Below are 16,365 nucleotides of genomic sequence, written 5' to 3'. Positions count from 1 at the left end.
CCTTTCTCTCTATCTCTGTAGCACTGTATTTCTCTATCTCTCTCTCTCTCTTTCTGTCTCTCTCTCTGTAGCACTGTCTCTCTCTCTGTAGCACTCTCTCTCCCTTTCTCCTCTCTCTCTCTCTCTCCTCTCTCTCTCTCTCTCTCTCTCTCTCTCTCTCTCTCTCTCTCTCTCTCTTTCTCTCTCTCTCTCTCTGTCTCTCTCTCTGTAGCACTGTCTCTCTCTCTCTCTGTAGCACTCACTCTCTCTCTCTCTCCCGTTCTCTCCCTTTCTCTCTCTCTCTCTCTCTCTCTCTCTCTCTCTCTCTCTCTCTCTCTCTCTCTCTCTCTCTCTCTCCCTCCCCCCCCCTCTCTCTCTCTCTGTCTCACTCTCACTGTAGCACTCTCTCTCTCTGTAGCACTCTCTCTGGAGGGCCAGTAGGAGGCACTCTTTCCTCTGGTCTAAATAAATATCCCAATTCCCCAGGGCAGTGATTGGGGACACTGCCCTGTGTAGGGTGCCGTCTTCCGGATGGGACGTTAAACGGGCGTCCTGACTCTCTGAGGTCATTAAAGATCCCATGGCACTTATCGTAAGAGTAGGGGTGTTAACCCTGTGTCCTGGCTAAATTCCCAATCTGGCACTCAAACCATCACGGTCACCTAATAATCCCCAGTTTACAATTGGCTCATTCATCCCCCTCCTCTCCCCTGTAACTATTAAAATAACGGATAAAAAAAATATATATATATATATATATATCACTCTTTCTCTCTCTATTTGCCTCTCTCTTAAGAGTCAACAGGCAACGACTATCTCCCCTCTCTCTCTACATGACAGTTACACACTCTCTCTCTCTCGCTCTGTCTATCTCTCTCTCTACATGACAGTTACACACTCTCTCTCTCTCGCTCTGTCTATCTCTCTCTCTCTACATGACAGTTACACACACTCTCTCTCTCGCTCTGTCTATCTCTCTCTCTTTGTGTACTGCTACTCTCAGTCTTGTTGGGTGTTGTTGACATTATAGGCTACCGGTTATCTTCACCATCTCCCCATCTCTCTCTCTCTCTCTGTGTATAAAAGTTCTGTCCTGATGAATCATGTCGATAATAGCTGACTCTCTGCTCAGTACTTAACTCACCGTCATCATTATGTTTGTTTCTAGATCCGCTCATTGACAGCAGATCTGATCAGCCCCGTAGGCATCATATTCCACTCAGTCTAAGGCCATTTCTGCTATACTACTCTCTGGAGTCTAGACCCAAACAATGCATTCTGCTAACCCTAGAGAGAGAGAGAGAGAGAGAGAGAGAGAGAGACAAAGACAGAGAGATAAGGTGAGAAAGAGAGAGAGAAGGAGAGGACAGAGAGAGAGAGAGAAGGAGAGGACAGAGAGCGAGAAGGAGAGGACAGAGAGAGAAGGAGAGGACAGAGAGAGATAAGGTGAGAAAGAGAGAGAGAAGGAGAGGACAGAGAGAGAGAAGGAGAGGACAGAGAGAGATAAGGAGAGGACAGAGGGAGAGAAGGAGAGGACAGAGAGAGAGATGGAGAGGACAGAGAGAGAGAAGGAGAGGACACAGAGAGAGAATGTAACGGCACACGTAGCCTACATATCAATGCATACGCACAAACTATCTACTCCCAGGCCACACTATCTGGTTGTGGGCTGGGAGTATAGGGTGCTAGTATGTGGTGTGTGTGTGTGTGTGTGTGTGTGTGTGTGTGTGTGTGTGTGTGTGTGTGTGTGTGTGTGTGTGTGTGTGTGTGTGTGTGTGTGTGTGTGTGTGTGTGTGTGTGTGTGTGTGTGTGTGTGTGTGTGTGTGTGTGTGTGTGTGTGTGTGTGTGTGCTATATTTACACTCCTACACATGGTCCGTTTAGCTCCTCAGGCTGATCACAGTTTACTAGTAATCTATACACTATCAGTCTACTGTTGACATGACATTGCATCATTACTGTTATGTTGAAACCATCAAGGTCACCTAACCTTAAAAGGTTCAGAGGTCATCCTTAATTTTCATTCTGATTCTGAGTATTTATGGTGTCATTACTAGTCTGTCTATGTGTACTTGCTCAGACCAGATGGCCAACTTAAAATGTACTCTCTCAACATCATCTTTCAAACTCCCTTTTGTTGCCGCGTTCCTCTTTACTGTGCTTCTTTTTCATCAATTCAATCTTCTGCCTTTCTTCTTTCTCTTCATCCAAAGGTCTTTCTCTCCATCTCTTGGTCTTTCTCTCCATCTCTTGGTCTTTCTCTTCATCTCTTGGTCTTTCTCTCCATCTCTTGGTCTTTCTCTCCATCTCTTGGTCTTTCTCTCCATCTCTTGGTCTTTCTCTCCATCTCTTGGTCTTTCTCTCCATCTCTTGGTATTTCTCTTCATCTCTTTGTATTTCTCTTCATCTCTTGGTCTTTCTCTTCATCTCTTGGACTTTCTCTCCATCTCTTTGTATTTCTCTTCATCTCTTGGTCTTTCTCTCCATCTCTTGGTCTTTCTCTCCATCTCTTGGTCTTTCTCTTCATCTCTTGGTCTTTCTCTCCATCTCTTTGTATTTCTCTCCATCTCTTGGTCTTTCTCTCCATCTCTTGGTCTTTCTCTCAATCTCTTGGTCTTTCTCTCCATCTCTTGGTCTTTCTCTCCATCTCTTGGTCTTTCTCTTCATCTCTTGGTCTTTCTCTCCATCTCTTGGTCTTTCTCTCCATCTCTTGGTCTTTCTCTCCATCTCTTGGTCTTTCTCTCCATCTCACTCATAGATGTCTACATTTAGAGCCACTTGGCCATGTGTGGTCTTGTCCTCCTCTGTGTCTATTCCTCCCAGGTGTTTGTCACACCTCTGATCCGGTGGGCTGTATGAAGAGACTGATGATGATGAGTATTCTCTGTTGTGCATGACTGAACACAATATAGTATTGTCTCATGCCCACATCTCCTCTCTCTATCCTGTCCCCTACTCTCTCTTTCATCTCACTCACTCGTTCCCCCTCGCTCCTCTCATTCAATTTCTTACACTCCCTCTCTCAAAAGTAATTTTCCTCACCTCTGCTCTCTCTCATATCCTTTCCTAGAATCCACTCGGTCCTACTTTTACACCTATATCCCTCGCTTTCTTCCACTTCCTCCTTATTTCCAATGCTCTCCTCTGTCACGCCCTGACCATAGATTGCTTTGTATGTTTCTATTTTTAGTTTGGTCAGGGTGTGATGTGGGTGGGTATTCTATGTTTTGTTCTATGTTTGTATTTCTATGTGTTTGGCCTGGTATGGTTCCCAATCAGAGGCAGCTGTCAATCGTTGTCTCTGATTGAGAACCATACTTAGGCAGCCTGGTTTCGCCCTTGAGTTGTGGGTAGTTGTTTTCTGTTTCGTATCTGTGCCAGACAGAACTGTTTCTGTTTCGTTCGTTCACGTTGTTGGTTCTTGTATTTTTCAGTGTTCTATTAGAATATTATGAACACGTACCACGCTTCACCTTGGTCCTCACCTTCTCCCACCTACGACGATCATTTCATCCTCTCTTGTCCTCTATCTTGCCCTGGTTTCCCCCCTTTCTCTTTTTGTCCCGCTCTTTCTTTTCTTCTCTATTCCCACTATATATTCTTTCCTATTATGTTCCCACCATCTTTCCATCGGTGCCTAGCTTCATTCTGGCAGAAAGTCAATAATGTAGAGAAAATAGGAGAGAATAAAGAAAATACAAAAAAGATCTAAAACAAAACAGAGAGAGAGAGAGAGAGCTTAGGGATGGGGGGATTAAAACGAACTGATAGATGTCATGTTAGGCCAAACTGCAGTGCATTAATAATGTTGTCATGGTTTCCTGGAGGACATCATGTGTCACAATGAAAGCGCTGGACGGGAGGGTCGACCTGTCTTCCCATGCCCTGTAGGGGAACAAATTCCACATACCATGATTCAAGGCCCATCGCTCTCATTATCGATGAGACCTGGACAGTCTGACAACCCCCCCCCCCCCCGCTCTGCCCTGCCCTGTCCACCTAAATCCCTGCTGACCTGGATCATACTAAGCCTGTGTCTGTCCACACATTGTCCAAGCCTCCATCTTAAACAACAATTTTGTCTAACTGAATTGGAAACAACTAGATCAAAATGTCTCTTCTCCAGGATAAAAACTAGGAGCTAGGGCTCACAGTCAGGTCAGATGGGTGGTGAGAGAATAGTTGATGTGGGAGCCTGACTGATGGTCCAGAGGTTTCTGTCCAGGTTGGAGCTACCACCTAGCCCTATCGCTGCCTGTCTGTCAGGGGAGGAGCTACCACCTAGCCCTATCGCTGCCTGTCTGTCAGGGGAGGAGCTACCACCTAGCCCTATCGCTGCCTGTCTGTCGGGGGAGGAGCTACCACCTAGCCCTGTCGCTGCCTGTCTGTCAGGGGAGGAGCTACCACCTAGCCCTGTCGCTGCCTGTCTGTCAGGGGAGGAGCTACCACCTAGCCCTGTCGCTGCCTGTCTGTCAGGGGAGGAGCTACCACCTAGCCCTATCGCTGCCTGTCTGTCAGGGGAGGGGCTACCACCTAGCCCTGTCGCTGCCTTTCTGTCAGGGGAGGGGCTACAGTAGGTCTCTCTGCTAGCAGAGGAAGGATCTGGAAGTCAGGTTGCTCTACTGTGTATTATTGATCAGGATGTAAAGTTACCCCAGCTCTATATTTAATCATTCGCTCACACATACACACTCACACGCACACATACACACACATACACACACGTACACACTCACACACACTGCTCTGTGTGGTTTAGTGTGTGTGGGTAGTCAAGTTGTACTCTTGAGTCCAACTGCATCCCAAGAGGTAGTGGGAAACACTCCCATTTCCAAATCCCTTCCATCTCTAAAGTAGACAAATCCCTTCCATCATGATGATGATGTGCTAGGCTAGTATTAGGACAGCCAGGATGTAATATCTGATAGTGATGTGCTAGGCTAGTAGTAGGACAGACAGGATGTAATATCTGATAGTGATGTGCTAGGCTAGTAGTAGGACAGCCAGGATGTAATATCTGATGGTGATGTGCTAGGCTAGTATTAGGACAGCCAGGATGTAATATCTAGGCTAGTAGTAGGACAGCCAGGATGTAATATCTGATAGTGATGTGCTAGGCTAGTAGTAGGACAGCCAGGATGTAATATCTGATGGTGATGTGCTAGGCTAGTAGTAGGACAGACAGGATGTAATATCTAGGCTAGTAGTAGGACAGCCAGGATGTAATATCTAGGCTAGTAGTAGGACAGCCAGTATGTAATATCTAGGCTAGTAGTAGGACAGCCAGTATGTAATATCTAGGCTAGTAGTAGGACAGCCAGGATGTAATATCTAGGCTAGTAGTAGGACAGCCAGGATGTAATATCTAGGCTAGTAGTAGGACAGCCAGTATGTAATATCTGATAGTGATGTGCTAGGCTAGTATTAGGACAGCCAGGATGTAATATCTGATGGTGATGTGCTAGGCTAGTAGTAGGACAGCCAGTATGTAATATCTGATAGTGATGTGCTAGGCTAGTATTAGGACAGCCAGGATGTAATATCTGATGGTGATGTGCTAGGCTAGTAGTAGGACAGACAGGATGTAATATCTAGGCTAGTAGTAGGACAGCCAGGATGTAATATCTAGGCTAGTAGTAGGACAGCCAGTATGTAATATCTAGGCTAGTAGTAGGACAGCCAGGATGTAATATCTAGGCTAGTAGTAGGACAGCCAGGATGTAATATCTAGGCTAGTAGTAGGACAGCCAGTATGTAATATCTGATAGTGATGTGCTAGGCTAGTATTAGGACAGCCAGGATGTAATATCTGATGGTGATGTGCTAGGCTAGTAGTAGGACAGCCAGTATGTAATATCTAGGCTAGTAGTAGGACAGCCAGTATGTAATATCTGATAGTGATGTGCTAGGCTAGTATTAGGACAGCCAGGATGTAATATCTGATGGTGATGTGCTAGGCTAGTGGTAGGACAGCCAGGATGTAATATCTAGGCTAGTAGTAGGACAGCCAGTATGTAATATCTGATAGTGATGTGCTAGGCTAGTAGTAGGACAGCCAGGATGTAATATCTGATGGTGATGTGCTAGGCTAGTAGTAGGACAGCCAGTATGTAATATCTGATAGTGATGTGCTAGGCAAGTATTAGGACAGCCAGGATGTAATATCTGATAATGATGTGCTAGGCTAGTATTAGGACAGCCAGGATGTAATATCTGATGGTGATGTGCTAGGCTAGTAGTAGGACAGCCAGTATGTAATATCCGATAGTGATGTGCTAGGCTAGTATTAGGACAGCCAGGATGTAATATCTGATGGTGATGTGCTAGGCTAGTAGTAGGACAGCCAGTATGTAATATCTGATAGTGATGTGCTAGGCTAGTAGTAGGACAGCCAGGATGTAATATCTGATGGTGATGTGCTAGGCTAGTAGTAGGACAGCCAGGATGTAATATCTAGGCTAGTAGTAGGACAGCCAGGATGTAATATCTGATGGTGATGTGCTAGGCTAGTAGTAGGACAGACAGGATGTAATATCTAGGCTAGTAGTAGGACAGCCAGGATGTAATATCTGATGGTGATGTGCTAGGCTAGTAGTAGGACAGCCAGGATGTAATATCTAGGCTAGTAGTAGGACAGCCAGGATGTAATATCTGATGGTGATGTGCTAGGCTAGTAGTAGGACAGCCAGGATGTAATATCTAGGCTAGTAGTAGGACAGCCAGGATGTAATATCTAGGCTAGTAGTAGGACAGCCAGGATGTGTTGCTATGGGTTTGAGGTATTAGGACAGAAATAGGCTGAAGGCTCCCCCTCCCAAATAGTAAACCAGGATCAGGTGATTTAGCTAAAGCCAAGCCTTTTTTTTACGTCAGATGGTAACACTCCTACAATCTGGGTTCAAATCCTATTTTTTATGTATATTTTTTTCAGGCTTGGAGCCAATTGAATAGTTGCAAGAGTTAAAAACCCACCAGTCTGGCAAACCTGCCTGTCTGGAAAATATTGAAAATATTTTAAATAGTATTTGAACCCAGGGCTGCAACTCTGTTACAACCTGGCTGGATGCTACAGTATAGTGCAGCCCTGGTCACAAGCTTTGAATCAATGGTGGAAATGTCATTACAGTAACAAAAGGCTGCACTTAGAGTCTGTCAGTCAGTGCTGTCTGTACAACCCCATAATTACATGACAGCAGGATGAAAGTGCTCTGTCTGGCTCTGATGGTGCCGGTACCACACACATTTTTTTCTGGTTTGAATTCCTTATCATCAGTAATATTGCACAAAGGCTGGAATTCATATCGAAACACATTGTCACGTTTACACATGGTCTTCATTTACAAGCCACTGCCTGTGCACACTTGTTATTGTGAAAACTGGATTTGTATTAACCTGTGTGGGAAGTCTTCCTGGTAGTAATGTCATATGTTTTACCTCACCCCCTTTTTGACCACGGAGAAAAAGCTACTGCTTTTAAACTGAGATGTGGATTTGAAAGAATAGAACGTATATTATATAGAACGTATATAGGTCTTATTATACCTATGTGGTTTTCAAAACCCTTGAAGAGCATATTGTGTTATAATGGCCAGCTGAGAGAGAGAGGGACAGCAAGAGGGACAGCGAGAGGGACAGCGAGAGGGACAGCGAGAGGGACAGAGAGAGAAAGAGAGAGAGAGAGAGGGACAGCAGGAGGGACAGAGAGAAAGAGAGAGAAAGAGAGGGACAGCAGGAGGGACAGCAAGAGGGACAAAGAGAGAGAGAGAGAGGGACAGCAGGAGGGACAGCAGGAGGAACAGAGAGAAAGAGAGAGAGAAAGAGGGACAGCAGGAGGGACAGCAGAGAGGGACAGAGAGAAAGAGAGAGAGAGAGGGACAGCAGGAGGGACAGCAGGAGGGACAGAGAGAAAGAGAGAGAGAGAGGGACAGCAGGAGGGACAGCAGGAGGGACAGGGAGAGGGACAGCGAGAGGGACAGCAGGAGGGACAGCAGGAGGGACAGCGAGAGGGACAGAGAGAAAGAGAGAGAGAGAGGGACAGCAGGAGGGACAGCGAGAGGGACAGAGAGAAAGAGAAAGAGAGAGAGAGGGACAGCAGGAGGGGAGGGACAGAGAGGAGAGAGAGAGAGGACAGCAGAGGGACAGCAGGAGAGAGAGGGAAGAGAGAGAGAGAGAGAGGGACAGCAGGAGGGACAGCAGGAGACAGAGAGAGAGAGAGGAGAGGAGAGGGACAGCAGGAGGGACAGCAGGAGGGACAGAGAGAAAGAGAGAGAGAGAGAGGGACACCGCAGGAGGGACAGCAGAGGACAGAGGAACAGAGAGGAAGAGAGATAGAGAGAGGACAGCAGGAGGGGACTACAGGAGGGACAGAGAGAAGAGAGAGAGAGAGGGACAGCAGGAGGGACCAGCAGGAGGGACAGCGGAGAGGGGCATGAGAGAAAGCGAGAGGAGAGAGGGACCATGCAGGAGGGACAGCAGGAGGGACAGAGAGAAAGAGAGAGAGAGAGAGAGAGGGACCAGCAGGAGGACAGCGGAGAGGGACGAGAGGAAAGGAGAGAGAGAGAGAGGACAGCAGGAGGGACACGCAGGAGGGACAGAGAGAAAGAGAGAGAGAGAGAGAGAGAGAGAGAGGGACAGCAGGAGGGGACAGCGAGAGGGACAGATCGAAGAGAGAGAGAGAGAGAGGAGAGTAGGAGGAAGGAGAGAGGGACCAGCAGGAGGGACAGCAGGAGGGACAGGGAGAGGGACAGCAGGAGGGACAGCAGGAGGGACAGCAGGAGGGACAGCAGGAGGGACAGCGAGAAAGAGAGGGACAGCAGGAGGGACAGCGAGAGGGACAGAGAGAAAGAGAGAGAGAGAGAGAGAGAGAGGGACAGCAGGAGGGACAGCAGGAGGGACAGCGAGAGGGGCAGAGAGAAAGAGAGAGAGAGAGAGGGACAGCAGGAGGGACAGCAGGAGGGACAGCGAGAGGGACAGAGAGAAAGAGAGAGAGAGAGAGGGACAGCAGGAGGGGCAGCAGGAGGGACAGGGAGAGGGACAGCGAGAGGGATAGCAGGAGGGACAGCAGGAGGGACAGAGAGAGGGACAGAGAGAAAGAGAGAGAGAGAGGGACAGCAGGAGGACAGAGGGACAGAGAGAGAGAGAGAGGGACAGCAGGAGGGACAGCAGGAGGGACAGCGAGAGGGACAGAGAGAAAGAGAGAGAGAGGGGGACAGCAGGAGGGACAGAAGGAGGGACAGCGAGAGGGACAGAGAGAAAGAGAGAGAGAGAGAGAGGGACAGCAGGAGGGACAGCAGGAGGGACAGGGAGAGGGACAGCGAGAGGGACAGCAGGAGGGACAGCAGGAGGGACAGCGAGAGGGACAGAGAGAAAGAGAGGGACAGCAGGAGGGACAGCAGGAGGGACAGCGAGAGGGACAGAGAGAAAGAGAGAGAGAGAGAGAGAGAGAGAGGGACAGCAGGAGGGACAGCAGGAGGGACAGCAGGAGGGACAGAGAGAGGGACAGCAGGAGGGACAGCGAGAGGGACAGAGAGAAAGAGAGAGAGAGAGAGGGACAGCAGGAGGGACAGCAGGAGGGACAGCGAGAGGGACAGCAGGAGGGACAGCAGGAGGGACAGCAGGAGGGACAGCGAGAGGGACAGCAGGAGGGACAGAGAGACAGAGAGAGAGAGAGGGACAGCAGGAGGGACAGCGAGAGGGAAAGAGAGAGAGAGAGAGGGACAGCAGGAGGGACAGCAGGGAGGGACAGCAGGAGGGACAGAGAGAGGGACAGAGAGAAAGAGAGAGGGACAGCAGGAGGGACAGGGAGAGGGACAGAGAGAAAGAGAGAGAGAGAGAGGGACAGCAGGAGGGACAGGGAGAGGGACAGCGAGAGGGACAGCAGGAGGGACAGGGAGAGGGACAGGGAGAGGGACAGAAAGAGGGACAGAGAGAAAGAGAGAGAGAGAGAGAGAGAGAGAGAGAGGGACAGCAGGAGGGACAGAGAGAGGGACAGAGAGAGAGAGACAGAGAGAGAGAGAGAGAGAGGGGGACAGCAGGAGGGACAGAGAGAGAGAGACAAAGAGAGAGACAGAGACCTGTTGCATTGGCACCAGCCCTGACATTTCAGCACCCAGTGACAATAGAGCTGTCTTCTTCCCACCTGTCAATCAATCAGCTGTCCCCTGGAGACTGAAAGACGCAGGAAGCAGCGAGAACAGATGTGTGAGTGTGAACACAGAAGATCTATTTTTGTGGGCCCCGTCAGCCCTAAGACCAGACTCTGTACACTGTGTGAATCAGTGCCACATTACCAAACAGGAAATGAAATGGCACAATTGATTTCCAGCCTTCCAAGCCTGTGAAGATGAGTTCAGATTAGCAGACCTTTTATTTCAGGTGTCTGGCTTTAGGAGAGACAGACAGTGCAGCCGGGGTTCCAAAAACATAATCATTCACGGGGATATTACTGATGGCTTTCATAGCTACCTCATTATTACTTATTAACATTCTACATTCTTCTCTGTTGGGCCCCATGTCCACATACGTCTCTACTCCTATTGTAATTATGTCCGTTGATGGGATATGCCTGTAATGTCTTGTCTTGACACTTCTAAACATAGCCTGTAGGATAAGTAGACTTGTCTGCCTGTCTCACTCTCTGCTCTTCTCTGTGTTTTACCCAGGATCCTTCAATGCACAAGTTGGCCGGCGGGCGCAAGAAGACAGTGTCCTTCAGTAGCATACCCTCAGAGAAGAAGGTTCGTTTTTAGTTTCTCCAAAAAAAACTACCTGGATTTAGAATTTTAGTCTGTAAATGAAATTGAAATGAGAAACACTTTATTTGACCGACAGATGGATTTCAAAACGCATTCATAAGTCATACATGACCGACTCATAAGGAGGATAAGGATTCAATTGAAATGTATTCTCCTTCCTCCTCCTCCAGGTGAGCAGCGCGGCCGACTGCCTGGCCTTCATGCAAGGGGGCTGTGAGCTGAAGAAGGTGCGTCCCAACTCCCGGATCTACAGTCGTTTCTACACCCTGGACCAGGACCTCAGCTGCCTGCGCTGGGAGCCCTCTAAGAAGGATGGGGAGCGCGCCCGCCTGGACATGGCCACTATCAGGGAGGTTAGGACAGGGAAGAGCACTGAGACCTTCCTGCATAACGGACCTGCTGCAGAACACCTGGCTGAGGAGGCAGCCTTCTCTATCATCCACGGGGATGAATACCAGGTAGGAAGAGGGGCAGACACTAACCTGGTCCCAGATTAGTTTGTGCTGCCTTGACATCTCCTTTGGGAATTGTGGTGCCAAGTAGTTGGCAAGAGAGCAGAAACAAACTGGCAGTCAGGCAAAGGCAGATAACACTGAGGTTTTTTAAATCATCATAGACAGCCTTTGTGTTTTTAATTATATTACTTTATTCATCTCTTTTATCTAATTTTTCCAAATGTTTTTAATTTGATTGTTTTACTTGAGAAAACTTTTAGATTTCATGTGATGTGTATTTGTATGTCCCAGTCTCTGGACCTGGTGGCTCTTTCAGCTGACGTGGCCAACATCTGGGTGACAGGGCTCCGTTACCTGGTGTCCCACCCCTCTGCCATCGGGCATGGAGGGGGGGCAGGCGGGGGAGGAGGTCTGGGAGAAGGGAGCATCATAGGGGAGGGTAGCCTCGGCAGTAAGATGAGGAGTGAATGGCTGGCCACAGAGTTTGCCGAGGTGGATGAAGACGGGTATGGGATCGTCGCAGAGGATACGGCCGTGGCAACCATCTGTAAGCTGTGTCCTGGCATCAAGGAGGCTAAGGTGAGTGTCTGTGTGTGTATGTGTACATGCTTGTACAGTATGTATGTGTGTGTCCATGTGAGTGTACAGTTACACCAGAAAGAGAGAGCAATGGTCTAGCTTGAAATAGAAAACACAATTGTCTTCATAGCTGCCTAACCATCTGTCAGGTCTGTAATGGCATCAAGGAAGCTGAGGTAAGAGGACGGGTAGTAACATTAGAGGAAGTAGAAAGGTCTAGAGATGATCAGAGTTGAGGTCAATTCCGTCTCCAATTCAGTTAATTATCGCACTTTGTTTTCTGTTAAATTACCCCCAACCCTAATAATGATGATAGCAACAGTTAGTATAACAGCTGTAATTACAAAAAGGATTGTCTTCATAGCTATATCTAAAGTTTAAATGAACATGCTGTAGGTGTATATCTAATGTATAAATGGAACAGGCTGTAGGTGGATATCTAATGTATAAATGAACATGCTGTAGGTGTATATCTAATGTATAAATGGAACAGGCTGTAGGTGGATATCTAGTGTATACATGAACATGCTGTAGGTGGATATCTAGTGTATAAATGAACATGCTGTAGGTGGATATCTAGTGTATACATGAACATGCTGTAGGTGGATATCTAGTGTATACATGAACATGCTGTAGGTGGATATCTAGTGTATAAATGAACATGCTGTAGGTGGATATCTAGTGTATACATGAACATGCTGTAGGTGGATATCTAGTGTATAAATGAACATGCTGTAGGTGGATATCTAGTGTATACATGAACATGCTGTAGGTGGATATCTAGTGTATAAATGAACATGCTGTAGGTGGATATCTAGTGTATAAATGAACATGCTGTAGGTGGATATCTAGTGTATAAATGAACATGCTGTAGGTGGATATCTAGTGTATAAATGAACATGCTGTAGGTGGATATCTAGTGTATAAATGAACATGCTGTAGGTGGATATCTAGTGTATAAATGAACATGCTGTAGGTGGATATCTAGTGTATAAATGAACATGCTGTAGGTGGATATCTAGTGTATAAATGAACATGCTGTAGGTGGATATCTAGTGTATAAATGAACATGCTGTAGGTGGATATCTAGTGTATAAATGAACATGCTGTAGGTGGATATCTAGTGTATAAATGAACATGCTGTAGGTGGATATCTAGTGTATAAATGAACATGCTGTAGGTGGATATCTAGTGTATAAATGAACATGCTGTAGGTGGATATCTAGTGTATAAATGAACATGCTGTAGGTGGATATCTAGTGTATACATGAACATGCTGTAGGTGGATATCTAATGTATACATGAACATGCTGTATATCTAATGTATAAATGTTTCAGGCTGTAGGTGGATATCTAGTGTATAAATAATATACTATATATCTATATATCTATATATATATATATATCTAACCTTTGCAAGTGTTACATACTGTACTTAGTACCATGGTGGGTGGATAGATTGAGAATTTTGCAGTGTAGTCACACCTGTGGTTTCTACTTCCTACCCATCACACCTCTCAGTAGGAGTCCACACAAAACCCTGAGTAGAACACAATGCCTCAATGTACCTCAGAGAGAAACACTGAGGAGTCATACCCCTTGACTTATTCCACATTTTTGTTGTAGTACAGCCTGAATTAAATATTTGCTCACCCATCTACACACAACACTCCATAACGACTAAGTGAAAACCTGTTTTAGGACATTTTTGCTAATTCATCGTAAATGAAATACAGAAATATGTAATTTACATAAGTATTAACACCCCTGAGTCAATATTTTGTAGAGGCACTTTTGGCAGTGATTACAGCTGAGAGTCTTTCTGAGTACTGTAAGTCTCTAAGAGCTCTCCACACCTGGATTGTACAACATTTGCCCAATATTATTTTCAATTAAATTAAATAAATTCTTCAATTCTGTCAAATTGGTTATTGATCATTGCTAGACAACCATTTTCAGGTTTTGTCATAGATTTTCAAGTAGATTTAAGTAAAAACTCAGGAACATTCACTGTCTTGTTGGTAAGCAACTCCAGTGGAGATTTGTCCATGTTTTTTGGGTTATTGTCCTGCTGAAAGGTGAATTCATCTCCCAGTGTCTGGTGGAAAGCAGACTGAACTAGGTTTTCCTCTAGGATTTTGCCTGTACTTAGCTCCATTCCATTTATTTTCTATCCTGAAAAACTCCCCTGTACTTAACAACTACAAGCATACCCATAACATGATGCAGCCACCACTATGCATAAACATGTTGTGTCTTTGGCTATGTCGGATTAAGTGATATGACATGCTATTCTATAAAATAATTTATCCGCAATTAATATCACCTGATTGAGCTAATCATGTAAATGTAATTATCTAGAGAGTCGGGCACCACAAAATAATATTTATAGAGCTGTTATCTTCTGAATAAACTCTTAAAGACCTAGTAATATTTTACATCAATAGCAGTCAATATCAATCGTCATCTTAATTCAGTCTCATCTGAAAGTTGTAAATTATTTTATTTGCACGAACCCTGGCTAACAAGTTGAATCAGCAATACAAAATTGAGTTTAATTATTTATTTACTAAATACCTAACTAATCACACAGACGTACACATACACACAATTAATCATAACTTGATTACAAATTACGTCATAAAGTAAAACGTCCCTTGCGGGCAGAACAGATATGACAGCTTGTTACACAAAAGAAAAGGGGCTGGGTTTGAGTGAAAGAGCGGGAAGACTGAGGAGCAAAAGGAAGAAGCTGTGCTATCGTAAATACAGTATCTTATGCATTCTAAATTCGGAAGAGGAAAATGCAATAAATATTTACTCTGAGCTGCTCTTCAGTAGGCTGGTGGTAGATGGAAGGCCGTGTTGCCAAACCGAGTCCTTTGGCCTTTGAAGAATGTCTCTGGTGGTCAATTGGATACGCTGTAGTAACGTCGTTGTGTGGTAGACGGGATACTCTGTCTGTTCCTTCCTAACCTGCGTTTGCAGCTGCGGTTGCTAACTCAACGGCTAGGAGATATCACTTCTGTAGTGAATAAGAGTTCAAAGTTCATAACATTCGCAACCAAAGCTCACGCTGATGTTGGCTCCGTTCTCTAGTTATTATCTGAACCATTCTGACATAGGACCGTCGTCCTACATCCCCAGAACAGGAAGTTCTATTGTCGTCAAGGCTTTATATAGGAATGGAGAAAAGGGGTGTGTTTCATAGTTTACAACCTCTGTCTCTTCACGTGGGCGGGCCACTGAGTGCTCAGCCCTATCTTATGAAAACCCACATCTCACATTTTAGAAGCTAAAATCACATTTCATCCCATCACAAATAATTTCATATTCAACCATTTAAATTGAACAACAACCATGTGAATCCGATAACTCTGATGTGTAGACTTTCCACTGTAGAGTTTATGTCATCTTATCATTGATGAGAATGTCTCAGATGACAACCGAACTGACATCATATTCATTAAATACCACCGCATGTGTTCCATTGGTCGGATTACCAGAATATAGTTCATTTCCCCCCATCTTCTGACGTTCCCAGAATCTCTATGTTAACCAAGGGTTTTGCAAATGTAACCTCAGTAGGGTAGAGAGAGGCAAAAGGGGGGAAGAGGTATTTATGACTGTCATAAACCTACCCCCCAGGCCAACGTCATGACAAACATATGAAGAGTGGTACTCAGTAATGTGTTGCATTGGATTTGCCCCAAACATAACACTTTGTATTCAGGACAAAACATTTGTTGCAGTATGACTTGTTGCAAACAGGATGCATGTTATATTTTTATTCTGTACAGGCTTCCTTATTTTCACTCTATCAATTATGTTCGTATTGTGGAGTAACTACAATGTTGTTGATCCATCCTCAGTTTTCTCATATCACAGCCACTAAACTCTGTAACTGTTTTAAAGTCCCCATTGGCCTCATGAAATCCTTGAGCGGTTTTCTTCCTCTCCAGCAACTGAATTAGGAAGGACTCCTGTATCTTTGTAGTGACTGGGTGTATTGACACATCATCCAAAGTGTAACTAATAACTTCAGCGGGATATTCAATGTGTGCTTTTAAAAAAAATTATTCATTGATTTTTTAACTCACCAATAGGTGCCCTTCTTTGTGAGGAATTGGGAAAACCTCCCTGGTCTTTGTGGTTGAATCTGTGTTTAAAATACACTGCTTGATAGAGGGACTTTACAAATAATTGTATGTGTGGGGTACAGAGATGAGGTAGTCATACAAAAATCATGTTAAACACTATTATTGCACACAGAATGAGTCCATGCAAGCTCATTTTTACTCAAAAACGTATTTAGTATTGCCATAACAAAGTGGTTGAATAACTCAAGACATTTCATTTAATATTTGCTTAAATTTGAAAAATTTCAAAATACACTCTTCCACTTTTGACATTATGTGGTATTGTGTGTAGGCCAGTGACAAAACAATCTTAATTTAATCAATTTTAAGTTCAGGCTGTAACAAAATGTACTTTCTGAATGTACTGTATAGACAATAAATCTCAAGGACTGCTATCGACCTAACATTAAAGTAAGCTGATACATGCCACTGGTCATTTTTGCAAGGATGGGTGAATATA

General features: G+C 45.3%; 1 protein-coding gene across 1 annotated transcript in view; it reads left to right on the top strand.

Annotated features, from left to right (window-relative positions):
• LOC109867867 (inactive phospholipase C-like protein 1) overlaps positions 1-16,365 on the top strand; it is a 129,664-nt gene that overhangs the window by 90,980 nt on the left and 22,319 nt on the right. Inside the window, exons 2-4 of the mRNA XM_031796552.1 lie at positions 10,640-10,714; positions 10,903-11,190; positions 11,479-11,766. Of these exons, the coding sequence (XP_031652412.1) occupies positions 10,640-10,714; positions 10,903-11,190; positions 11,479-11,766 (651 nt within the window). The remainder of the gene's footprint in view (positions 1-10,639; positions 10,715-10,902; positions 11,191-11,478; positions 11,767-16,365) is intronic.

Source organism: Oncorhynchus kisutch, linkage group LG2, assembly GCF_002021735.2.
Source record: "Oncorhynchus kisutch isolate 150728-3 linkage group LG2, Okis_V2, whole genome shotgun sequence".
NCBI classification, from domain to species: domain Eukaryota; kingdom Metazoa; phylum Chordata; class Actinopteri; order Salmoniformes; family Salmonidae; genus Oncorhynchus; species Oncorhynchus kisutch.
Note: the sequence above shows the minus strand (reverse complement) of the source record. Positions and strands in the feature narration are given on the sequence as shown.